Genomic DNA, 26,400 nt, shown 5'->3' with positions numbered 1-26,400 from the left:
ATAAAAGCTGAAGACTCTGAGACTCTTAATGGATGAGACAACTTTAAGTGGCTCTCAAATTTATCACAGCTCAAGGCATGATTTTAAACAGATCATAAAAAACAGGTGAAAAGTATTAACCACTGGCAGACTAGATCCTCATTCAAAATGGTCAATCTGACTGAAGATGTGTAGAACTGAGATAACTCTGGTGCCTGTTCCTCTACCCTTCTTCCCTTTCCCCCCAAAAATCCCCCACAAAACACATAAACAAAAAAGCCCCAACAACAACAAAAAGCAAAAAGCAAACAACTGTTTCTTTACTGATACCTAAGTCCAAAACCAAATAAATTCCTGTTGGTACACAAGGAAACTTTCATACATTCAGAATTTACTGCAGTTTAAACAGAGTAAATGACTTCAGTGTTTATCTCTTAACAGAAGTACATGCAGGAAAAAAAAAGTAAACATTCTTCTGCTGAAGTTTCTTATGGAATAAGGAAAACCTCAGAATTAATTAGACTTGATCAAAGTACATTTTTTCAATCTATTTTCATTTTATTTCCAGAGAAAGAAAAAGTTTTTGATTCTGAGTTGAAGGGCAATTCATGAACTACACATTACTTCAGTATAACTGGATTAAAGGCTTGGACATCACTCAGTGCAGAGATTATAAAAGCCATCCCCATCTTCTGTCTCCCAGGACAGCAGCTGAGGTCACAGGTCATTTTTCCACCAAATTTATTGAGTTCAAGAACCCTTTTCTCTACAATAGCAGAGTCACAGCTACGGCAGAAAATGACAAGAGCAGCCTCCAGCCTCGCATTCAGGTCACAGAAATGATTCACTGCTGGCTGACGCTGGCCTGGAACACCCAACTCCTCTTTTCAGTGACTGTCTGAGGCACTGGACTACTGCACAAGGCAGAAATGTAGCAGCCCTCTCTCTGTTTGTTGAGAGCAGAAGCACGAGCACAACTCCAGGAGATCATTTTTAGATGTAAATCCTGATTAGACAGAATCAGCTTTCTGCCGTGTTTGAGGTTCTTTTGAAGAGACATCCCTTTTCAGTATTCCCTGTTGGCTCTGCATTCAGTTCTGAGTCAGCCATCTAAAAATGGATTACTACAGCAATAGGCATTACAATAGCAAAATCTTCTGGGAGAAATTTATCCCAACAATTTATTTTGTGTTTTTAAATTGACAATGTATTTCTGAATGGGTTCTAGTTAAGCCTTGTATTTTTAGGAAAATCTGTGGTAATTACTGGGTTATATTTTATTGCCTCTCTTATGCTAAAAGCATATCTAGATGGAAAAGACCAATATAAATACTGTCACTTATGAGTAGGTCACTGGATAAGGAGCAAAAAACCCCCTGGGCTTGCTTCCAATTTTTCCCTGTCAGTTTTTCTGTGTGTTAAGTGGGATGGATATCTACTAATACATAAGAAGCATTTCTAAACCTAAATGTGACATAGACATCATTTACTATGAAGTGTTTTAAACAGCTACAAGGCTACTGAGATACTGTAATATTTGCTTTCCCTCAAAGGTTCTCATCTGCATTGTACAGATTTTACTACTTAAATTATGCAAAGCTATCAATCAACAAAAGCACATTCACACTTCAGAGAGCCTGACTCCATACCCCACAGACACTTCTCAGTTTATAAAAATTACTTTTAGATAATACTGGAATAACCTCAATTTGTTAATTATGACACTTTAGACAATCTGGAGCATTGCAAGCATTTCAGACACTTTTGAAACCACACCCTTAGAACAGTGATAACTCAGTTTCAAAATGTAAGGAAGGAAACATGAACTGTAATGACTGACATAAATTGGACATGCAAATACATCAATGGGATGCTTCAGATAGTATTCATACAACAGGAATATTTGTTCCACTCCACAGAATATCTTTTATTCCTTCCAAGTTGTTACTCTGAATCTGTCACCATAGAAATACCTATGACTCAATTTCAAGTACTGCTGAAGAAAAGTTACACCTTTTCAAATGTCTGTTTAAACAGTATTGTAATTTATGAGGAAACTAAATTTCAAGCATTAATTTTTATAAGAAATCTTTATTTCTACAGAAGACTCTACAGATCATCTTTATGCAAACAGATTGAAAAATACTTAAAAAATCCCTCAAGTTTTCTCCTCAGAGTCAGCAACAGTCTTATGAACTTCAAGAGACTTCAGAATGCTAGAAGTATTGATATTCTTCCCCCTTTATTCCATTTAAGTGTAAGATTCCTAGCAGACAATTTTTAAAACATCACATGCAGAAATCATAGGCTTGACTATTTTCAGTAAGATGCTCTTGAACACAGCCAGGTATGCACCAATTCTGCTTTTTAATCCAGAGTCTGAACACAAAAATCATAAACTGAGAGTTACATCTTCACATGAGAAATTAAAGAGGGTTGCACTATGTTTTTTCCTATGAATGAGCATTCATTGAGTGTTCTAAGATGAGAGGATGCCTCACTCCTGTCCAACCTGGTTCACCTTTTCCAGGCTGACAGCCCTCTGTAGCTGTAGACTTTATCCCTATTCACCTCAGCTGTGTAAGGTCCCAGCACTGGAACAAAAGCTGCTCCACAGCTTCTTGGGATCCATCCCCTCCAACATGCACCACTTTTCTCATCTCCCATCTTACACATTTTGTGGTCACATGGGAGCACTTTGATAAAGGGCAGGTACACTGAGGTTCCCCTTTCTGCTGCTTTCCAATAGTTGTCTGTAAGTTACTGCAGCTCCTGCAATGGGCAGGATTTGGATTAAGTCACAGCTTTTACCCACTCCATTGATCACCATTTCACAACTTTCCACCCTTTTACTTATGGTGGGCAAACTGAAATATTTTTATTTACCTGATACTCCCAGTTTTAGAGATTGGGATGATTTAAATTCTGGTCTGAAACAGCTGCATCCTGTTGAACCTCAGACACTGTAACATGGAAGAGAAAGACCTGGATCTCCAGAATGTGGGAGATCAATGTGGAAAGCCTCATTCACTTTCCATAGGTCATTTCCAAGGCCCCAATATCACAGGGTCAGTGATGCACGCTAGGCTGTGTAAGCAGCAAAGAACTTTTTGATACTTGAGAACAACTGTTTTATTTTTAGCTTTTTTAAAAAGACAAAGCTGGCACTGTTTGAGTCACTGTGGAAATGACCACAAGTGAACCAAACTGCCTTTCTTTCATTCCCATGAGTATTCCATTAGTCCTTATAAAAATAAGTACTACTGTTGACTGTTCACTAAACACATCAATTTTCAAAAGTTTTCTCCATCTTAAAACTTACTTTAGAATGATCATTTTAATATTATATTCTCTGAAAGAAGAGCTGATATTGGAGTGTAACATAAGAGTTCATTTGGCCCTACGTCTCTGATAATGGGCACTTTATGAAATATGAACTTCCTTATCTGTGATATATTATCTTTTCCTTGAAATATGGCTAATTACTGTCATTCATTAGAGATGAGACATTTGAGTATCATTTCTTGTGTCACATTGACTTCAAGTTGCTTATGATTGCATTAAATTAGTGACAGGGAATTTCTGAATACAAATGGTAAAAGATTCACAATGTACCTCATAATTATTAATGCACTGTCTTAACTGACATTTCCAGCTATGGAACAAGGTACCAATATCAACACTTAATAACTTCATTGTCACATTCATGGTGGATTAAAATATCTATAGGAGTAGATCAGTATCTGCATTAGGAACACCAGGTCACAGAGAGAGGACAGTATCTCAGTTTGTAGGTTCAAGTATTTGTATACAACACTGTGGAGTCCCTTTCCAAGACAGCCACTCCTCCAATTTCAAAAGATGCTTTATATCACATACTCAAGGGTTTTCTCCCAAAAAGCAGACAGAACAATCACACAGGTAGTTCTGTTTGTAAATTCTGTCATAGTGCAACCAACTATAAAATTGTTTGTTCTGAATTTTATTCCAAAGGACCTGACTGCATGTAAGCATGTTTAAAAGATTAGGACATGTATTATTACTTACAACTCCAAGTTAACACATCACAAAGATTGTCATTGAATATGGTTTATCTGTTGGAAGAGTTGAAATGAAGAGATGTTGATTAGAAGGATACTGCTAAACTAGAGCTCAGACTCCATAAACACATCTGTTGTGAAAACAATTAAAGCATATTTTTATCACACTGGCTCTTCTGTACAAATTCTTTAGTAATCTAACATGATTAGGAGAAAGGTATTTGGGCTGATTCACTCTACAATACCTGGGAGTTCACAGTTCCATCACCTCTGCTGGAAAACCAGAGCCATTACTAAGATACAGCTTATATTATTCAGATGTGTGTATGTAACAATTACATTTTATACCTGTTGACCTAAAATACACAGCCTAGGCTCTCACAGACTGAACTGTATCAATAAATCACTGAAAGAAGATGATTCCTTCATGATGGGGTTGAGACTTTTTAATGACTCAAATGAATGCACCTATTCCAAAAAGGAGGTACCATCTATTTACATAAAATTTTATTACAATTAAGAAGGGTGGTCAAGCTCTTTCAGAGAGGATACCAGCAAAGAAATACCAGCATGTCCTTAAAAGAGATGATTTTTAACACTGGGCTCACTTAAAATGCAGCTGTAAACACAAATAAGAAGATTATAATTGACGCTACCAAAAAAAAAAAAAAATCAAGCAAATAAAAAAATAAAATCAGATGCAGGAAAAAAAGTTCTCATTTACTCTTTGTAATAGGTACCTGAAATCTCTCTTTTGTTCCTTCTTTGAAGAACTAAAGTAGCATTGCCAATTTATACAGTATAGAAAGCAGCTTTAGTATAGTTTCCCTTATCTTTAAATTGAACTCCAGCCAAGGTATCTTGCATTAAAAAAAAAGGAAAGAAAGAAGAAGCTTTTCCTTCCCTACCTCATCCCATATCCAGGATGCCTTCTATGGTTAATTATTGCTCTTCACATAAAGTTCTTCTGCAAATTTGATGTTAATTGGGCTCTGAGCTTCAGTAAACTTTTCTGGGTTAGTACCATTTTGAACTGTGCCTAATTTACCCACAAAGCTTGTAAAACAAAAAAAAAATCAAAAACCCTCACCCCAAACTTATCTTACTGTACAAATAAATTGTAACTCCCACCTGTGTTTTGTAACTGCACATGCACTGCCTAAATTTAAATAATGCTTTTAAAAAACCCGCTATATAGTACACAAAGGTACACATTGCAACTACTAAAATATAAAGGCCAGGAGAAAAAGAAAGGAATTTAGGGGGCTGACATAAGAGAAAAAACTTGGGAAATATTTCTTACCAGTATCAGCAGAAAAACAGACACTGAGCACTCTTACATGATGCTACTGAAGGAAGTGCCTTTACAGCAGTTCTTTGATTAAATTAACATCAAAACTTCTTATAGCCAACTTTTTTTCCACACACACAAAAGAACCTGAAATCCTGAGCAACACAGATTTTCGGTTTTTTGCTCATGTTTTATATCTGGTTGAGTCAGTAGAGAAATAATGAGCTGGGGAAACTCTTAAATTGGATACACACAACTCCTCAGGAACAGAAGGGATCCTGGGAACTGAGCAATGCCATTGAGAAAATGCTGTCATCTTTGGCTGGCTGTGATGATTAAGAGAAACCCCTGATCTCTATTAAAAGCAAGGGTTACACACATCTTTAAGAAAGGCAAGAAGGAAGACCTGGGGAAATTCATACTGCTTAACCTAACCTGCTCCAACCACCATCCCTGGGAATACTGTAAAGAAAATCCCCCTAAAAGCCCTGTCCAGGCTTGTGAAGGACAAGAATTTGACAAGGAATAGCCAGCACAGATTTATGAAAGACAAAGTTTGCCTCACTGACCTGGTAAATCTTGGAAATGGCATGACAGACTCAGAGGAAGACAAGGCTGGATGGAGTTAACTTTGACCAGCAAGACTCTAAAATAAAATCTTCCATTGTAACTTTGCAAATAAAACAATGACACAGAGATGGTTTAAGCATTAGAAGAAAAACCTGACAGTAAGGGATTTGTCCAGTCTTAAAAGGAGAAATCTAAGTTGGGATCTTTTGCTGACTCGTAATTCCATCCTTTTCTCACAAGGGTAAGATGGGTAGTGGAAAGAAATTTCAAGAAGGTAGATTCTGATGAGATATTAGTAAAGGCTTTTCACAGTGAGAAGCCAAAAATTTTCACAGCACCCAGTAAGTTTGCAGGATCAGCTTCCTTAATAATATGCACAACAACATCAAACAGGGCCCTAAACAATCTCACCAAAGGTGGATTAACTGTGCTCAAGGGTTTGGCTCATCCCCAGTCTCTTTGACTGATGTATGACTACAGAAGGTTCCTTCCACCCTAAATTATCTATGGTTCTATTGTGCATGATGAATGCTGTTTTCTAAAGATTAGATTTACTGCCTAATTCAAATTCAGTAAGTGAAAATATTGAATTTCAGCTTAACAAGAGCTCTCCTAACAAGGATCAGTTCCTCGGTCCTATTAATGTGAAGTCTCTAAAACAGCTGATGAGAAGATGATCTCTAGTGCTGTAAATGCTCAGCTAACAAAGAGCTGCATTTGTCTGTCAGAAGTGCTCACCTTGTAACAAATTTAATGATCATACTGTTAGAACAGAATGGTGCTTGGAGATCTGCCTACTAGAGAAAAGCTGGTTAGTTAAAGATAGACAAGACAGGTGAGCAGAGGGAAGGATGTGGAAGACCCCAGAATCACACAGATGTACCAAGCAATGACCAATTATAACCCATTGTAGAGAAGAGCTTTTGAATTTCCCCTTCAGTCCCAGCTCTCATTAACCACTTCTGAATAATGCTTTCTCCTCAAGCACTTCTGAATAATGCTTTCTGACTTTCCCAGCTGATTTAAAATTGTTGCCCCACATAATGAGTTGATTGCACTGCTTTCACCTCTTAATGGCAGCTTCAGTTCTATGATATCCTTGGACATTTTAAACCCTTTGAAAAACTGTCAGAAACAGAGTAATAGAGCACACCTCAGCAACAAGGGCTATTACAGAGATTGCTGCAAAAACATCAGCTCTACCCTTTGCTTTCTGTGCTGGCTTTCTAAAGAATATAAATTCAAGGTTTTATACCTTATCTTCAAGATACTCAGTGTCTAAGATGGCATATCTAAAACACTGCCTAAAGTCTGTAATCAAACCTTTAGCTGGTTTGTTGTTTTCTGTTTGTTTGTTTTTTCCTCATCTTGCACAGTAGAACTTGGAACAAAGCCAATTCCAAGTATTACAAGATATATAAGTTTTTTGGATTAGGTCAGTAACGTTACTGAAATATTAGCTGGTTGGCAGACTTTCACAAACCCTCCCATCCTTTAACCCAAATCCTAGACAAGTTTCTCTGACTTTGCCCTCTCACATAAATTCATGTGTAAAAAAGCAAACCCAAAGCATGACATCACACACTAAATGCACTGGATTTCTGCCATTTCCAGTTGTGGATGCCAATGGCAGTATGTAGTTCCTGTGTACTTACACTGAGTACTCCTTTCAGTTCTCTTCCTTCCTTTTCACCTTCAGCTATTACATCTTCACAGAATTAAAAGTCACTAACGAGACAGACATCTGGGTTAGTTCATTTAAATAATTCTTTAGCTATTTATTTTGCAAAGTAGTTGCAAACTGGTTATAAACTGCTGCTAGATCAAAACATGCTCCATGTTCATATTATATATGAAAGTGTCCTAATAGAATGAAAAGAGATGCTCTAACTATTCTGGAGAAAAAGAAAATGAAATGTTCAAATTGTAGCACTTCTTCTGCCATTTAATTATAGCAGGAAATGAGAAAACTAAAACATTTTTTCAATTTAAAAAAAAAAAGTATATTTCTGCAATTACTCTGTATTTAACCATACACACAAATCCACTATTCCTCAATAAACCATCAGAGTAAGTAGAATATTTCACTACTTTACTTTTAATGGTACACTGCCAGATCTATATTGTGCTACATTAGGACATGGTGCAACTCTGCCTTGAAGTTCAACAAGTGAGTGATGGGAGAATGTAAATCAAATAACATTCATGGTCAATGCCTGAAGGTACAGAGGAGACAGTTGGTTTTGGAGATTATTTTTTATGTTTGTCTGACTTAATTTATGAAAGCAGTAACATTTTCTCATATATATATATATATATATATGTACAATTTCAAAATTTCCTTCATGAAAAAAAAATGACCAAGAAAGACACACTTTACAGCATCCATATGCCCAGAGGGAAATGATCTCATTGGATCTCATTGCCAATGTCAGTGACTCTTGGTATATTTAGTGGTGATCTGAAAAGATCGTCTGCACTTGTGTGCTTGGTGTTGGCAAAACATAAATTATGTTTGTGACTCATTGGATAATGCTCTTTTCTGCACATAAAATGACATTTAAAAATGTTCAGAAGGGCATATTTTATTCCTTCTGATTCCTACAATCTGAAATTTTTCTCAATATAAAATAAATTGCTTGCCTACTTACCCAACAGCACAGTGACTTTTCCTTTAATAACCAATAAGTTGTTTATAGAAAAGAAAAACTATTTATTAACTCCAGCTGGTTCAATATTTGTACATCATTTTTAAAGGCCTGAACAGTTGAGACAAGAAGCTGACAGCAAGTACCTCTATAAACTTTCCAGTCTCTTACTGAAAGCTGGATAATAAAGATAACAAAAAGGTCATTTTGCCAAGGATATAATACAAGGAATGGCACTCAGAAAGACAATATTCTAATAGAATTAATATATACCAAAGATGAAAAAAAGGGAAAATTTTATTTCTTACATATCTGTTAAAAACTTTACTGCTTCACACTAATGAACAATAATGTTTTACAGTCTTTGTTATAGGAAGCTCTAACAGATTTGTAAAGTACACTACATTTATATCTGGAACTGATCACATATCACAGATACTGCTGATTTTTAAAAGGAGATAGCCCTGATACAAACTCACTGATCTTCCCAATTTCACTGCAGTTTAACTGCCTTTTTAACTTCTACTTTACTGCAGTGTTTAGTTTATTGCAGTGTACCATTCATAATCTTTTGATCTTCAGAAGAAATTGTCCAAGGAGAAGGTTCCTTCATGCCATTGGGCTGTAAATCCTGATTGAGCCCACTAATTTTTCAAATTCCAGTATTTTGCTGTTCTTCCTGTTATGAAAAGATGATTCTACAGATTATTACTGAAATTAACACCTTAAACAATGTTTCTACCTCTGCTTTGCTAAAGCCAGTGCATGGAATCCACACCCTAAAACTCACATAACCAGCCTCAAGGTTTATTTGAAAATTTGAGTTACACTGAAGGGATCCAGTCTGCCTGTAAACAATCAGTGGAAAAACAGAAACTGCTCTCACAATATGCAGGGGAAAAAATGAGATGACTTTTCTTCAGCACAGGAAGGACATGGACCTGTTAGAGTGGATCCAGAGGAATGCCACCAAAATCACCAGAGAGAAGGAACTCCTGTGAGAAAAGGCTGGGAGAGTTGTGCTTGTCCAGTCTGGAGAAGAGAAGGCTCTGGGGACAAGAGCTGATAAGAAATATAGGGACAAACTTTTAATAGGGCACATAGTGACAGACAGCAGAAGAGTGGGGGCTCATAGCCCACCCTTTTTCTTGAAATTGAGCCACAATGCAAACAGAAATTGAAGAGCTATGATGTCCAATGCACAGCAGACAGAACCAAGTAGGAAAAGTGCCTGCTGGGGTGAACAGCCATGGAAAACACACTAGATGTGTTGGACGGCTCTCTGAGTTTGGGTGAGGTTTGCCTTGATGCCAGGGAAGGGGCATTGTCCTCTATGCAAATAATTCATATTCACTTCAGGCACAAACCCAGTTTAATAGATGGTATAGAACAATAAAACTTCCTTGAAAACTGTGAAAACTGATTGCCAAACATGCAGGTTGCCAAGTTTTGTGAAGAAAAGCCCAGGCAGTGCACTTGTCTTGTGTCTGCTGCCAGACAGTTTCAGTGGCACTGGAAGGCAGAACTGAATCTTGAGTAGAGAGCTAGAAACAAGCAGGAAGGTAAAATCCCTGAAACACAGCTGAGGAATACAAGCTGCTAAATATCAAACAGCACCCAGTTCTACCAGGAAACATGGGAAATGGCTGATGAAAGGCTACAGTTTCTGCACCTATTTCTTCCCCTCTTTCCTTTTAAAGACAGAAATGTCCTACTTTAAAGATAAGAAATAACCTCTGATCTAAAACCAAAGGAGATACTAAGAAAATTCATAACAAAAAGCACCCAGTCAGAGAATGGCATGTGCAAATCAGGTGTACAGAAAGGTCCAGTAAACAGAGAAATATTCCCATCTATGTGCTTTTTATTTATTCTGATAGCATAACTATTTCCATGCTTTGGCATGTTCAGTTTAAATAATTCTGGAGATATCTTATTGTCATGGATTTCATATCCAAAGGCAGGATTTCCATGACCAAGCCTTATTCAAGGAGAATCCTAAGGGTACTTATAAATATAAGTATATAAATATTGCTTTGCATTTGCTGAATTTTATACCTGTCTACTTTATGAAATAAGATGTTGCAAAAACTGAATTTATTAAAAGCTACAGTGTCATTATTCATAACGTTTACAGACACACATAAACACTTCTGCTTGAAAACAATCAGAATAATTACTTTGATACTCTGGATTTGCAATTATGCATAATACATTGATTTAAGAGTTCTATTCACAGCATGCCAATATCACCAAAACACCTACACTTTGCTGTGTAGCCAAAATTCCTCCAATTGAGCATGAAATTTCTTTGCAATTTTGTTCAGCACAAATCATATATTTCTATCCAAACAATTTCTGTAGTCATCTGATTATACAGTGCATGTGCCAAATACATTTTGTGAAGTGGAAACATACATTTTTATCAAAAAACCTACAGAAAATCAGGTTCTCTGAACTAATTGTGAATTTACAGAACAGATCCTACAGCTCACAAGGTATTAAGAAAAGGCTTTGCTCTCTTGTTAGGATGAAATATTAGGACATCAACCTCCATCTAGACAAACCTCCTATACATCATGTCAAGGTATTCTCATAACACCTGTTTGCTCATGAGGATAGAAATAAAGAAGCAGAGAAAAGAACATAGAGATTAAAAATATTTTTTGCACATTTAGAGACTGAGTACACTTTAGAATTGATACAGAATTTTAAAAAACTTTAAGTTAAGGACTCAAGCAAAACATCAACAGGTTTTGAGGCCTGAGTGTATATTTTAGGAATAAACACACACACACAAAAATATGGTCTGTATGAAAAAAAAATGTGCCTTACTCCAGGGAACATTTCTCAGATTATTTTTAGCTTTCCCATATGCCAGAGAAGAAAAATACTCCTCAGAAGTCTTAAAATATTGCTAATGTAATTCTGTGCAACAAACTGAACATCTATATATTTTACATTGATTTAGTATACACAACACACACAAAAATTCTAGCTGTGACCAGTATGTATGAGCAGCTGGGTGAGGAGTTTGTTCTGAATCACAGGCTCAGAACACTCACACGTTTCCAGGCATACATTGTAAGTGAAACAGCAAAAATCTTATGCAGATGTAAATATATTTAACTGGGCAGAACAATCCTGTTGAGTGTAACCACTGAATGAGGAGCAAAATAGTGTGAAATCTAAATCTATTTCATAAAAAACTTCATATAAGGAAGGAGGTGGTGCAAGCCAAACAATGCAACTTTGGGGTAAATGCTTTTCTCAAGTGGAAGAGCCACCAGATGTGAATTTTAGTGGTATAACTTCCCTTGCACATAACATCACAAAATACATACACAATGTGAAGCAATCATTTACAAAGAAAAAAAAAATACTTGGAAGTAGGGTTTAACATGAAGTGACTCAATGGCTCAGGAAAGTTTTCTGGATGAACAGTAGTGAGGGGGTGGGCAGAGAAGGCAGAGAGCCATCAAGGCTAAAGTGTAGCACAAGATAATGGAGTTCTTAGGCAATGGACAGCAAATTTAACATGATCTTTGAGAAATACAGAAAAGCAGAAAACACGATCCAATACAGATTCTCCTCTCCAGTGTCAGGTGTGACATCTGACTACATTTCTCTGAGATCTAATAGTCTAGAATGCATGGGTTTTGAAAGACTATAAAAAATGGCAATGCACTTGTTAAGACAAAAAAAAAAAAAAAAAAAAAAAAAAAAAATTACATCATCAGTAGAGACTTCAAGGAGAATATTGAAGCTATTCCAAAAAGGATGGAGATCATGTTTGGCAGACCTACAGTCAGGGAGAGGCTGGGGTCAGAAATGACTTAACAGTTTCTGATCTTGTGAGAAAACTGAGGATGTAAGTCAATGAATAAAACAGCAAAAGTGAAAAAAAAAGGGTCATAAATATTCAGTAATAGAAATCTAATGTTGCAGTGAAGGTAATTAAGGTGCTCAAACAACAGAAATTGAACATTTTCAGAGATTCTGAAGAAGGAAGAACTAGTGAGCAAACAGAATAATAATAAAGAGAGAGTTGAAAAGAGGTATCTAATGCAGCTATGGTATGTGGTACCCAAGAAATGTTTGTCCATCCTGCTCTAAAAAGCTTCCAATAAAAGAAATTCCATCATCTCCCTAGGCAATTGCATTCAGTGATTCAGCTTTATTATGAGAAACTTTTCCTGATACCTTCCTAAACCTTCCCTACTACAATTTAAGTCCATTCCACCTTTGCCACCTGCAGTGCATGCAAGGAAGATTCTGCCCTCCTGATTGCTGTTTAGCTTTTGCATATCTGCAAGTTATTACCTGGACTCCTTCAAATAGCCTGCTCCAATTTCCTTGACTTTTCATTGCAGTTATATTTTCTAAGTGTCTGATTGCTCACATTGTTCTCATCTGGATTCTCTCTCCTCTGGTCCCCCTTGAGCTACAGTGAGCAGCTTGAGACTGTGACATGACTTTTCAGTAAGCTGAGAGTTCCTGTTATCAAATACATATTGCCTGTGTGGTCACTGGAAACAAGGTGATCATTCCAGGAAAAATTTCACCATTATCTACAATAAATTATTCCTTTTTCACAAGGGCAGTGAAAGTATCCTCTGATCCTGAGACTAATATTAGGAACTGAGCATATCAAGAGGAAAGCTGATGATCTGTACCAAGGAGTTGGGAAGAGCCTGTTCCTTGGCATTAGACATTATGTCATAACACAATGCAGGTGCAATGCTGATGAAGCATGCAACCAGGTTAATTTTTGTTCAAAACAAGGAAGGCTGCATTTTAAAAATTACTCATTGGTTTAGTCAAATTATATAAGAAAATGAACCCACCTTAACTGGATTTCTTTGTTAACCAAGATAAAAAGTCTCTCTATTGGCAAGGGAAGCCAGCAGCACAAGTCATTAATACATACTACAATTACTCAAACTCCACAAATCTCTATTTTAATGTGTTTTGGTAAGTCACTCTAATTTCCAGCAGCCATTCTTTTATAAAATGATAGCTGCTTGTGTCAGTGCACACCTTCCAATTATTTACTCAAATAAATTACAAATAATGGCTAATATTGGCTTCATACTTATAAAAAGTGCCTGAAATTCAAAACTTATTCAATGCATCATAAATATTACTCACTAAGGCACATTATTTGCTGGAGAAAAAACATAGATGTTATTTGAAATTCAAAATTTTTGACATCATTGTGCCTTGTCAGAAGCAGAGGATGGTCTAATATCTATGACAACTCTAGGGGAAATGAAGTAATTTGATGGGGAAATGACTGAAAGATCTACTGTGAGCTTTTCTGCAGAAATAATTATGAAATCATATAGATTTGAAAAAAAGAAGTCCAAGTAATACCACAAATATATCAAATGGATGATCATCACAGCAGTAAATCTGTACTTGGTTTTCTGCAGGCAATAACACACCTGTGTTTACTCCAGCAGATGCAGCACAGTAGATTCTGCTGTTCAGAGCCCTTGCATGACCAGATATGAAGCATTTGCAGCAGGGCCTTTCTTATCTTACCTAAAGAAATAATCTGTTCCCATTTACAAAAAAAAAAAAGAAAATTAGGCAAAGAGGAAAAAAAAAATTTTACTGCTCAATTAATGTATAGATTAACTGAAATGACTGTCAGCAGCACAGTAGAAGAAACTCTTCAAAAGTGATTTACATTTTAGAAAAAAAACAATTTTGCCAAAGGAGGTTTAGAACATGAAGATAGCCTAAATGATTTAGCTTTTGGTATATGTTGAGAAGTAAAAAGCAACCAAGTCTGGAAATAGTTCAGATGTCTGGAAAAAAGAAATGAAAGGAATAAAAAACATTTTAACACTGAGGGCACTGAGTGCCAAGAAGCTCAGCAATGAGTATCTATTGATCTATGAGGCTACTTTGATTTTTTTTATGATTCTGGTACTGGAAAAAATTGTGGTGGTATCACAAAATAGCTAATATTCTCAAACTCTCTGGACAGGGAGCTTCTGCTGTTTCCTGGCTCTGCCTTTAACAGCCTGTGCCATGTGCTGCTGCTGGCAAGGGGCCCTTCTTGGGGAATTCTCTCTCTGCTTTTACCTTCCCCTGGGTCGCCAGTGACTTCACCAGAGCTGCACTGGACTGTTCCCTCTTGGGATCCAGAGGGTCACTGCCTTCCAGACTGCCCCTCCTCCACCACAGGAATGTTAAATTGCTCCTGTTCTGCCCAGGAGAGTGAGGGGTGTCCTGCCTCCAGCTCCACCCTCCTTGTAAGGGCTCACCCAGACTTCATCACTTCCAAGCAGAGCAATGGAAATCATTACAGAAGCAGATGAAGATGCACATTAGGATTAGCATGGGTTAAATATCATTAATATAATGAATATCATGGCACAAGAGAGTGGGTATTGCCTGGTTCATTTAGAATTGGGACAGTAACCTCCCATCAGTGTCTTTAGCAAGGCAGTGGTTGGTGTGATACAGGAGAGAAGGAAGGCAAGGGAAAGACTAACTCTGCTTTCTTTTGTGTTAAGTATAAACCAACAATAAAACATTTAAGAGTTGTTATAAAGCCAACATGACAGAATGGATAACAAGATGAGACTTATTCATGTAAAAGGTGGCCTGAGGAGTTAAAAACTGATAAATAATGTTGTTGAAATGGGTAAGAACAAAGGCTATTGCCAATGCCTAAAACCCCACTCAGACAGCAGGGAAGTGCAGGAATATGATGCAGATTAAAGTTTTTTGAAGGAGTTAATATTGAGATACTGTCATTTTGTTGGCAAAACATTCAGAAAGACAGACTGATTGATAGAGACTCCAAAAGATAACTGAGGTGCAAGTCTTCTCTGCAGCGTTTTCAGGATTTCATTTTAATCTGTTGCAAATTGCTGCTAACTGAAAACAGGCCCAAATATTACCAGTTGTATTGTAAGTATCTAAACTAGGCAACCACTTTAAATACAGTATTTATACTCTTGGGATTTTTTTTTTTAATCTTTTCTGAACACTGGGTAAAAAGTGCCTTACTGCTTCAAACTAAATCTCTACAGTGAAACAGCTGCTATGGATATTCACAAATAAATTGAAAATACAGCTGTTAACCAGACAGCATCCTGGCATTACCATGTGCAGTCATAAGAATACTGCAATGTACCAGAGCATCAGAATTAATGTGGAACATGAGCTATAAGAAGCCACCAGCATGTGAGGCAGGTGACATTAATGAACAGCAGCTTTACTGTGCAGCTGAATGGAGACTTGCAGCAATGTCTGCAAGAGTTCAGTGACATTACACAGTGCCCAAAGGGCCCAGGGATCAATGCAGTGTCACTGGAAGTGTCAGAGTTATTACAACGTCAATAAAAGTATAACAACAACATCCAAAGTACCAGGGAGCAACACACCATGTCAATTAAAGTGTGAGGAGAGGGAATGCACTGCACCATCATCAAAACTGGAACCCCTGCTGTATCAGTGCAAGATCTCTGCAATGCCAGCAGAACATTCTGAAGCTACTGTATATTCTCCTTTTTTCACAAAAGATTTCTAGCTTTAAGCCTCCCAATGTGCATCAGACACGACAAAATTATTAAAGCAGTTTAATGATTCTAAGTTAATACAACAAAATGAAGTTTACACCTATTTCATACTATTCAGTTCTTAAGCACTGCATCCTGGAAATGTGTGACCTGGATTCCCCTCAGTCCAAAAGAGCAGAATATGAAGAACAGAATGGCAACTAAAACTTTTAGTGTCCCTTCACAAAGAAGCTTAATATAGCCTCTTCATTTTTACAGATATATACCAAAGGACAATCAATATTTGAATCACATTCATTTAATCCTCAGCACAATGCATTTTTGGATATAGATCAGTATATTATAATTCCAAGGAAATCTTGAATGGATTTCATTCTGTGCATAACTATGTATTAATTAAGAAAACAACACTCTGGATGCTGAATTCTAAACAATTGCTAGCAAATACTTGGCTAGGAAAAAAAAGAATGTCATAAAAACTGTAAAGTATAATTAAAATATTTTAGGATCTACCTCTTTTAGTGCTAAATAAAAGACACAAGAAAGAAAATGTAGCAATTAAATTGTGATGTTTACTTCTAAAGTTTAATTAAATAACCAGTATGTACAAAATTAGAATGTGGATGCCTCATCGTCCATTCACTGCCTCCATTTCAAAAGAAAACAGAAAAAAATCTTCTCAGATGCCAGTGCAGAGACAATGAAACCACATTGCAAAAAAAAATTAACTTTTAACTGCAGTGTAATGTGTCCTCAGCCTGGGGAGCTGGAGAGGTCTCCTGTTCCATGATAAGAGGAGACAGAAGGAAGGTGGTTTTGGTGAAGAATAAGAGGGGTCTAGTATTAGGTCAGCAAATAACACACCTTCTTCAAAGAGATATGTCATTTTTACTCACCATCTATTCCAAATATTTAAATTGTGACAGTAAGAACAACTGGGGTGACTTCCTGTTGAATAGCAGGACACAGCACCTCACTTTGATAAGTACTCAAGAGCTGAATCTTTTTCTTTCTGCTATGCTTTTGTTTTTCACATTGCTCGTTCTCCATGAACCTTGGAGGTTTGATAGATTGCATTTAATCTTCAATTGAGATTGGTTATTGAGAAAAGAAAGAGAAGCTTTGAATTTAGGAAGAATTGGCAGCAATGAAGAGTACAATCTTGAAAGATTTCAGAGCTAGCACACTTCATTCTCAGGTCCCACCATAAATAGGGTAAAGTAATAACTGTAAGCAAAATATTGTAAATAAAGGAATGGAGGCTCATCTCCCAAAAGCTGAACCTAGATATTCATTATTATCCACATATTGTAATTTTACCTCTATTTTCAGGTGAAACTTTTAGAATCCATTTCATGCATTATTACACCATTCCAATATCATCTTGCTTTGCATATTACTATTTTTTTTCCAATGTACTGCAACTGCAATAAAAGAATGCAGTAATGTAGCCATCTCTGACAAACACAACCACACCTCTGTCTACAAAACAATGCTGAATTCTTACTCTAAGGTGCTTTAGTTTGTTTGTTTGCTGTAATGTCTGTTAATTAAGATAGATGTTAACTAGATGGCACTGTGTACTTGAAGGACTGAGCATGACATTTGCTGCCTCCTTAATGCCCGAGTCCTGCATTCCTGCAGCTCACATCCATCACCACAGGACTGCCAGGTGAGCTGACTGTCACCCCAGCCCAGGCTAATGGATTCTCCAGTGGCTTTTGGTACAGCTTGTGTCATGAGATTAAAACTCTGTGCCTTGGAAATGACAAAACACACATAGCTGAGACTTGTCAGCTCCAGGTAATCAGATGCTGCTTGGTTCCAGAAGCAGATGCAGATGAGACTGGCAATATAAATATGCAAATCACAATGGTCCCTTGTCAGCACCACTGTTCCTACCTCTAATGGCCCTCGTAGAAAGTCTGTTTGCTCAGCTCCTACTTCCAGTGCTACATCGACAGAAGCAAAGGGGCGGCTGGCCATCTGCTGTCGCTCCCGCATCAGTTGCTGATGAGGAAAAAATGACGTTTGAACAAAACATTAAAAAATGCACCAGATATCAGTCTGCCCTACTACACCTCCCACTAAAACATAAGAATGCAAACAGCATGCACACAGCCATGTTTGTGATATCCAAGTGAGAAAGTTATACTAAATCATAATCATCACCATCTATATTTACTCGAGAAATAAGCACAGAAGGTTATGATGCCTACAAATGGCCTTTTAGCTTGAACTCTGACAAACTTTCCAAATGAAAGCTTCCCTAACTGACTGTTCTCTCTAAATAACTTTGCTATTTGTGTAAGTTGCAAGCAAATATAGGCAATGGCTGGTAAAAATAGTTTAATTCCAAAGTCTAATTCCACTGATAATGCATGCATTAGAACACCTGCCAAAAACAAGTCCACTTGGCCTTCAAATTTTCATATTTCATAACTAAGCCAGATGGAGTTAATAGTGTCAGGACTCAATTTAATGCAGGATCTTTTCTGCAGTTACTTTCATATGAAGAATAATGTGTCAGGATTGGGAACTCTGCACCACTATATTAGAATACACTCAGCTACGCTCACAGAGCTTGTATAATCCCTTCCAATCATACCAGTGTGCACACAAGTCCCAAGCAAAACCACAAAGTTAGCTCATATTTCTCCCTCATTCTGTAATTATAATGCTTATTAAACCACGATGAATAAAAATGATGACCAGCAGTAGATATTACAGATCTTACTCCACTGGTTCAGTGCAACTAATGAAAGCTTTATTAAATATTTAAGGTGAATGAGTCGTGCAATTCAAGTGGTGTGTTCCTTCAGCTGAACAGGATGTCACAGCATCTTGAAGAGACAGAAGACTTGCAAAAATGATTTATTAGAAAAGATCTGTTTCATTTTCCTAACATTTTTCTCCCTGTTATCTCTGGAAAGCTTAAAACATTAGAAAGTGGTGTCTGAATGTGAATGACACCAGCACTGTGACATACTGCTCATAAAAACCTTTGAAATAATAAAAGGTATGCAAGCAAATATTTGCTGGCAGCTTACTAATAAACCCTGTTGATTTAAGATCTGTTACAAAGCAACAAACTCATTTTGTAGTGCTTCTTATGCATTTTGCCTCGACTTGCATTTTTAGACTGTCTATAGAAATTTAAAGACACACTTGTAACGTTAAAATGAGAAGAGAACAGTTGCCTCTCAGTGCACAGCCAGTCCCTTCCCAAGGCTGGATTTTATAGCCACACCATGTATTTGTCAGCAAGCACCTGCACAAATGGGCTCCCAGTATATCACACCAAGAGGGCAATCAATATGTCTGTGGGCAAAACTGCATGTTTTATATTGAGAATAAATAAAAGCCAACTATGAATATCTAGATGGTTAAGAATTATGGTTTTAACCCTTTACTTCAGCATGAAACTGGTGGTCTCTGTCTAGGATTTACATCAGCATTGATTTGCATCAATACAATTTACTAATAGATTTTACAGCTGGAAAGAGCTATTATGACCTTCCAGTCCTACCAACAACTTAGCAAGGACCACGAAGTATAAAATACTGAGTCACTACATCCTAAAATTACTGTATGTGCCTCCTTTTCTTCTTAGAACAACAAAAATTAAAGGCAATAGTGTTATTAGAACAGCCCTCCCACATGGAACTCATTACAGTATTCTAAGTCTGCAGAGCTATTGGCAAGTGCTTACTTTTTAATGGGAAACCAAACACTGTTTTAAACAAACAGAATTGCTTGGGGAAGATTCTCAGATGAGCAGAACAACCTATGCTACATATGCATTTACTACCATTTAAAAGATTTATTTAATGCAGCTTATAAAGAAATGAATATTTGATATATCCTCTGTTTTTTAAGGTCAGTAGGTTTCTCCCTGTTTTCTCCTGGTCAGGCATTCAGCAAAACCTTTTCATTCACAAGACAGTCACTGTAATTTTGATAGTCTGCCATTTGAAAAGAGTGCTACAAAGATTCTTAATTAGCTCTGTAAACAAGAATGAAAACTTTAAAATGTTTGGCTGCCCATAAAGCACTGCTGATTTTGGCAGCAGAACACTTGCCCATCAAAGTGCTTTCCTCAAAGCACTGCTGCTGTGCCTTCATCATTTTAAAGCTGTCTGCAAGGTGCAGGACAGGAAAAACAAGATACAATGAGGAGAAATACAGGAAGATATTATATTATCATTTTTAGGCTGGAAAAGGTGACTGCTTCCCACCATCTGCAACTGTCCATGTACCAATATTGGGACAACGTTCTAGAACTTCCAGTTATGGGGAATTCCTGTACCTGACCCATAGGGCAAGGACATGATGTCTGAACATGCATTTCATGAGAAGAGAAAAAGCTCTTCCTTACCTTCTCAGAAAAGAGATTTAAAAAAAAAAACAAACAACAAAAAATTCCCCCCACAGATTTCATCACAACCGAGGCAGAATAAACATGGGAGAGTGGAAAGTAAAACTACAATGCTGTTACTTTTATATACTCATCAAAAAAAAATTTCCTAAATTAAAAAAAAAAAAAAAAAAAAAACCCACACAGAAAAACCCCCCCAAACCCACACTTCTCCAGTAATTAGGGATATTCACTTTGAGACATCTGATAAACACGTAGCATTAACATGTAATATTTGAATATTTTATCACAAATTTAATCTATAGCATTCAGAATGTGGGCAGATCTCTAAATATTCTCTTTAAGTATGGAAATTAAAAATATCATTTTCTCAGCAGAGGGCTGAGAAATTCAATGAGTATTTATATTTGATTCAGCAGAGAACCAATCTGAAGTTCTACCATAATTCTAAATCTCATTAAGTACAAGACTATTGACAAGATTAATATTTTTAGGCATCTCTATTATTTTGCAGCAATTCCAAGGTATTAATTTATATCCTATTGAAGTGTTTTTCATACAAAGTATAGAATTACATCTGTCTTCAGTGAAGAACAGTAAGATGCTAGGGCACTATAAATTAGGTCCATTTCTTACTCGACACCCTTACATTTCTTCAAAACCCAACCATTTTGGCAGAATTATTTCCCTATCATGGAAATTTCAGCTGATTCTGCATGAACATGTAGACATCTTAGCCCGTAGATTATGATAATTTTGAGTTTTAGTGTCCTAGTGAAATAAGGATTTTGAAATGGGACCTGCTTTCCCACCTAGAAGTTAATCTCAAGAAAGCAGTTGCCTGGGAATGCAATTCAGTTTTACCATTGATCAAAAAAATTCTCATGGGGGATACTACTCCTCTGATCAATGCAGTTTGGAGTAAATTAAAATGTTCTATGGCATCTTGTATGCACTATAATAATGAAATGTATTTGTTGCAAAGTTCTTACTAAAGTAGAAATGTTTTGATATTTCTTTCTCTTGGTTGATAACATCGCTTTCAAAATATTTTAATGCCTATATTGTATTCAGGTACAATAAAACACTCAATGCAAAATACATACTACAGTGAGTTAACATTAACAGAATACACTATTTCAACACAGGCTGACATATTTCAAGTCTTTTGTATTTTAGGAAATGTTACCAGCTTGCTTCTTTTTGCTTTTTTTTTTCCTCTTTAAGACTTGCTCTCTCATGTGGAATTGGATATTATTCTTCTGACTAGCACTGCTTTTCTACACTGTTCACCTTCCAGCATAACTGCCCTGGAAAATCCCTAATTGGAAAAAAATCTAATAAAGTGCATGAGTTGTTAGGAACTAGGACAGGTGTGCTTTCTCTTTGTTATACAGTAGCAGACATTCTTGAGAGACTGATAGATTAGGAGAGCTGAAAAGGACGAGGCCATTTTAGTGCCATAATAGGATGAGCAGAGCAATCCTTTCAAAGATATTTCTGCTGCTGTTTGGCTCCTCTAGTGAGCTCCTGTAGCCCACGGGCACCCAAAGGCTCCTGGAGTGTGCCAGAAGGGTGCACTGCCAGTCTGGGACACTGGGGTAGGAGGAAGAGGTGGCAAACAACAGAAAAAATGTTCAGGAGGCTTCTGACTGCTAAACAGGGCCAGGAGGTCTCAGTACACTGCTCCAGAAATAAGAGTATGGCAGGCAAAATGTCTATTATTTTAACAGCAGCTGCGTAGGTTTTTTAGTTTTTCTTCCTTCACGTCTTAGATGGGTTTGGTTTTCTTCCTAGATCACATCACTGTCAACGTGGTACCAGTGTATGAGTTTTGTCAAGGTGAGTATTGAAAACCAAGAAAATGGTAATTCTGCATCTCTCTGAAAACTGCTGTCTAGTTCAGTGCTGCACAACCCTCCCAGTGACAGGGATTTTCCAAATGTCTAATTTGAAATTCCTGTTCTGCTTATTCATCCTGCATCTCTGACTTGTCTGCAGTTACAACTTGGTCACCTCCTTTGCTGCTTCTGTACTGTCAGCTGCTGATGTGAGTAACATCCAAAGGCTACAACAGAAGTGTTAACAATGCCATGCATTAAATCTGAGTTTTATTGGAAAAGTATTCGCAAGGAGAAAAAATGTCAAAACTTTACAGAGAGTTGCACTGACAAATTTCTGATCTGCATTTGACAAGCTCCAAGGCTTAAAAAATTAAGACTGTGTGTAAATAGACAGCCCTGAAAAAGCAGAGCATCTCTAAACAATGCAATCCACCGATTCATTGAATATTTTTGAGGGTTCTTACTACCACATCCAATCAACAGAAGTAACTTATACACATCTGTGTGGATCACAGATATTTTAATTAGAAAAAAAATTAATTCTCTTCCCAAATCTTAAGTTCTCATTTTCAAACTGAATTATATATAGTGATATTTGAATGAAGCTCTGATTATTCACTTTAACTTGCACAAGACAAAGCTTGCCTTCTTTGTAAATTTCTTGGTGTTGAAAATCTCAGATTAAATTGGCTATTTAGATGGCTGGAAAGGAGAGCACTTTCTCATTTACATGTAGAATAAACTATTTGACTTGTTTAATTTCCAAATCAGCTACTTTCATTGGAAAGGCAGATCACAGTCATTAAATTTTTTTTGTTGGTTTTTAGGAGAAATAAGCTCACCATTCCATGACCACATGAGGTACAGTGGTTTTAAGAGACGGATAAAAGCTGGGAAAGGAAACCAAGCAGCAGGAATAGTTCTGACAGCAGTCTGACAATCTGAACTCAGCCATTCCCTCCATCATGAACTTCCTAAACAATCATTTCCCTCTGCCTCATTTCCCACCATGCTAAGTGGAAAGTGCCCTGACACAAGAGTGCATTCAGGTAGGCAATGAGATATTACAATGATGGACATAGTGTAACGTGCTATTTGCACTGCAAAATAGAGTCTGTGGAAACTTCCTGAGATACCAGGGCCTATTCCATGTCACTTTGTTTTAAAATTGCCTGAAGAACAGGTGCTTGAGGCGTGTGCAAAGATCCGTCACGGGAAAAAAATGAGAGGAGTTGTACTTTTTGTCCTAGCTTTATACTGAATAAAATGAAGGGTTATTTAAACTAGACATAGTCCAGCAAACAACAGCTAAGACATACTTAAAATACAGTGTACACATCCCCAAAAAATAACAGTTCCAAAAGGTCAAGTTTTTATGTATCCCTTTTGGAAACCAAATACCAGTCGTCTGCAATTTCCCTTGAACAAATCAAAAATGAGAAAAAAAGATGAGCCCTGAAAAGGTCATTTTGTTGCTAGATCCAAGGAACAGATATTTAATGTATTGCACATTAGCAAGCAAAGAGCAAAATGTGAATCTGCTGTGACTTCAGCTTTTGGAACTTTTTGATACTGGAATAGAATTCCCATCTCTAGAACACTGAGAGTGGCACTCTGGGTGATGCTCATCTGCCAGTAATTTATGGGGGATCATGTTACAACAAAGTTGTGTTTGATCCTTCATATTTTTTCCCTAAAGAATATTTTGGCATGGGAAGATTTTTTGGGTGCTAACAATCAATAAGAAACTCAAAATTAAATTTTCTGCTTTAGAATTTAAGAAGTGCTAAACAAGACCTAATCCTATAATCTTTTTCACTTGGATCACAGTGAATCCATGTTGCACTTGCACTTTACACAGACCTGTAACCATGAACATTTTAAAGTTTCCTGAAGAGATACTTAAGTCTTACAGTCAGCCTTGCTAATCCCAGAATTGTGCTCTTATCCCTAATCGAATGGGGTTAAAAAATCCTTTCAGCAAACTGTTGAATATTTTGCTGTTAGCTAGCAGAACCATTTTCTGTTGACAGAAAATTTCTAAAAATTTTTGTTCTGTGAAGTAATTCTGTGTACAGACAAAAGGGCCAGATCAACTAATTGTAGATGTTGAAGTATTTCCACAGAAGACATTCTGTGTATGCCTAAGGACAGTTGTTTATAAGTGAATATATTAAAACATGTCTTAAAATTATTTCGGAATATGAAAGAGAGAGTCAAGTATCCTATGGTGTAAACTACCCCTTGGAACTCTGTCATCTAAAATGGTGCCAAATAAATAATGATTTCAGAATGTCTTCTAAAGAGCTACTTAAAAACATAACTACCATTTTTATGAGTGAAATAGTCACAGTGGGAAACTTCTTTCAAATAAAAAAATCAGCCCTTTCCTACCAATGTTGCTGTTGTTGGCCTTCTGACATGAGGCACCCTGAATATTATCCATCATTACCATAACTGTTAAAAACCAGCTTTAGTTACTAGTTAACTTTAGTTAACAACAGATGTTAAGCTGGTAATTCCCAGCTCTTCCCAAAGTAATTCAAATTGTTTTAAAGATAGAAAACATGTTCTGTTAAAGGAAACTGGGTTTAAGTGGTAGCTCATGAGATCACTGGGTCCACCCTTGTGCCTTGGTCCAACACAAGGGCAGTGTGATCATGGTTTTTCTGGCAGATGTATGTTTTTTAAAAAGGCCACAGTGGTGGAGGTTCCTCAGTCACTCCAGAAGTTCAGAGCACCTAAATTAAATCTCCATGCTGAAATTTAAGCCACTTGTACTGCCTGCAGTAGAGACTGTTCTCTGCCCACAAATGAGGAGAAACCTCCCCCAGAACTCTTGTGTGCTTTACAGGAGTCCTTCATAAATCTGGTTTCCCTTCATCATTCTCAACTGTAAACAAATGTGGGTATTTAAATGTTATCTCACCACTTCTGCTCCCACCTTCAGTGCTCCCTTCTGTCTCTTAAATCAACACCAGAACCAGATCCCAGCAGAAGCTCACTCAGTGCACCTGTCCCTTATTACAATGAACAACTTACATCCAACAACTTCAAAAATACACTTTGACATTCACTTCCTATTGGTCTAAAAGGCCTGTTAATCTGTTTATCCCAATACTTTCCTAAGAATTAATGATAAATTGGCTGGTGCCTAATTGCCCAGCCCTTTCTTTGCCCTCTTCTTTTCTTAGATAGGAATAATCTCTTGTCATACCTGAAATCTTGTAACCCTGACAGGTTCTGGAATCATGTATGTGCTTAACCAAATCTCTACATATTCTAAAATAAATTTAACCAGGTTTTGTAATCTGAAAATATTTAGCAAGTATACTCCTACCCATTTTTCTACTTTACTTCTTGATATTGTACCTCATTTTCACTGTAGGTACTTAAGAACTTTTTTAAAGTGGCCCTAACTAAAGCACTTTTTAAAAGATATTACTTCATAGTACAGAGAAAGTCAGAAAAAAAAGCAGTGTACATATTATTACTTTAAAGAGCAGCTAAAGTGCAGGACATGTATATCTTAATTTGCAAACAATGTCAATGCATTTTTTAACCTACATGACACAAAAAGGGTAGACACTGGATTTGTTTCTTCTGTGAACTGATGTGAAGAGTTGCAGTCCAAATTAAAATGACTGAATTGGAGCTAGGCCAATTTATAAAAAGCTGATGTGTCTGAAATGTACCTGGATCCCAGGCCCCATAATCACTTCAGGTGATAAAAATATTCAGATTTCCTGTCCAGATGACATTGAATTCAAGGCTTATATTTATTTTTGTTTTTTAATGAAATAATGACATGTACAAAAATTATAAAAGAAGATCAACAATACTAAGTAGGAAAACTGGGCTGTACTCCAACAAAGGTGAAGTTTGCCTTTATTATTACCTCTAATTCTTTAAAACCATTTAATTTGAGATTAATGGCACACTGATAAAGTGACAATGTAAATTAAACTTTTTAAGTGCAGCACCACTGATGATCATAGAACTATCCTAAAGGGATCCTTTAGCAGCTCCTTAAAGCCCAAATGATATTACCATGAAGGAAGTTAACTGGTGATGTACCATGACTGACTGATGCCTTTAAATGCTTTTAA

General features: G+C 36.8%; 1 protein-coding gene across 3 annotated transcripts in view; it reads right to left on the bottom strand.

Annotated features, from left to right (window-relative positions):
* The window catches only part of ATRNL1 (attractin like 1), a 425,814-nt gene that overhangs the window by 97,712 nt on the left and 301,702 nt on the right, over nucleotides 1–26,400 (bottom strand). For 2 of the 3 annotated variants that reach the window (XM_056494988.1, XM_056494991.1), the window contains exon 27: nucleotides 17,972–18,079. The exons of the other annotated variant lie outside the window; for it this stretch is intronic. In XM_056494988.1, coding sequence (XP_056350963.1) covers nucleotides 17,972–18,079 — 108 coding nt within the window. The remainder of the gene's footprint in view (nucleotides 1–17,971; nucleotides 18,080–26,400) is intronic. 3 annotated transcript variants of the gene reach the window in all.

Source organism: Oenanthe melanoleuca, chromosome 6, assembly GCF_029582105.1.
Source record: "Oenanthe melanoleuca isolate GR-GAL-2019-014 chromosome 6, OMel1.0, whole genome shotgun sequence".
Classification (NCBI taxonomy): domain Eukaryota; kingdom Metazoa; phylum Chordata; class Aves; order Passeriformes; family Muscicapidae; genus Oenanthe; species Oenanthe melanoleuca.
Note: the sequence above shows the minus strand (reverse complement) of the source record. Positions and strands in the feature narration are given on the sequence as shown.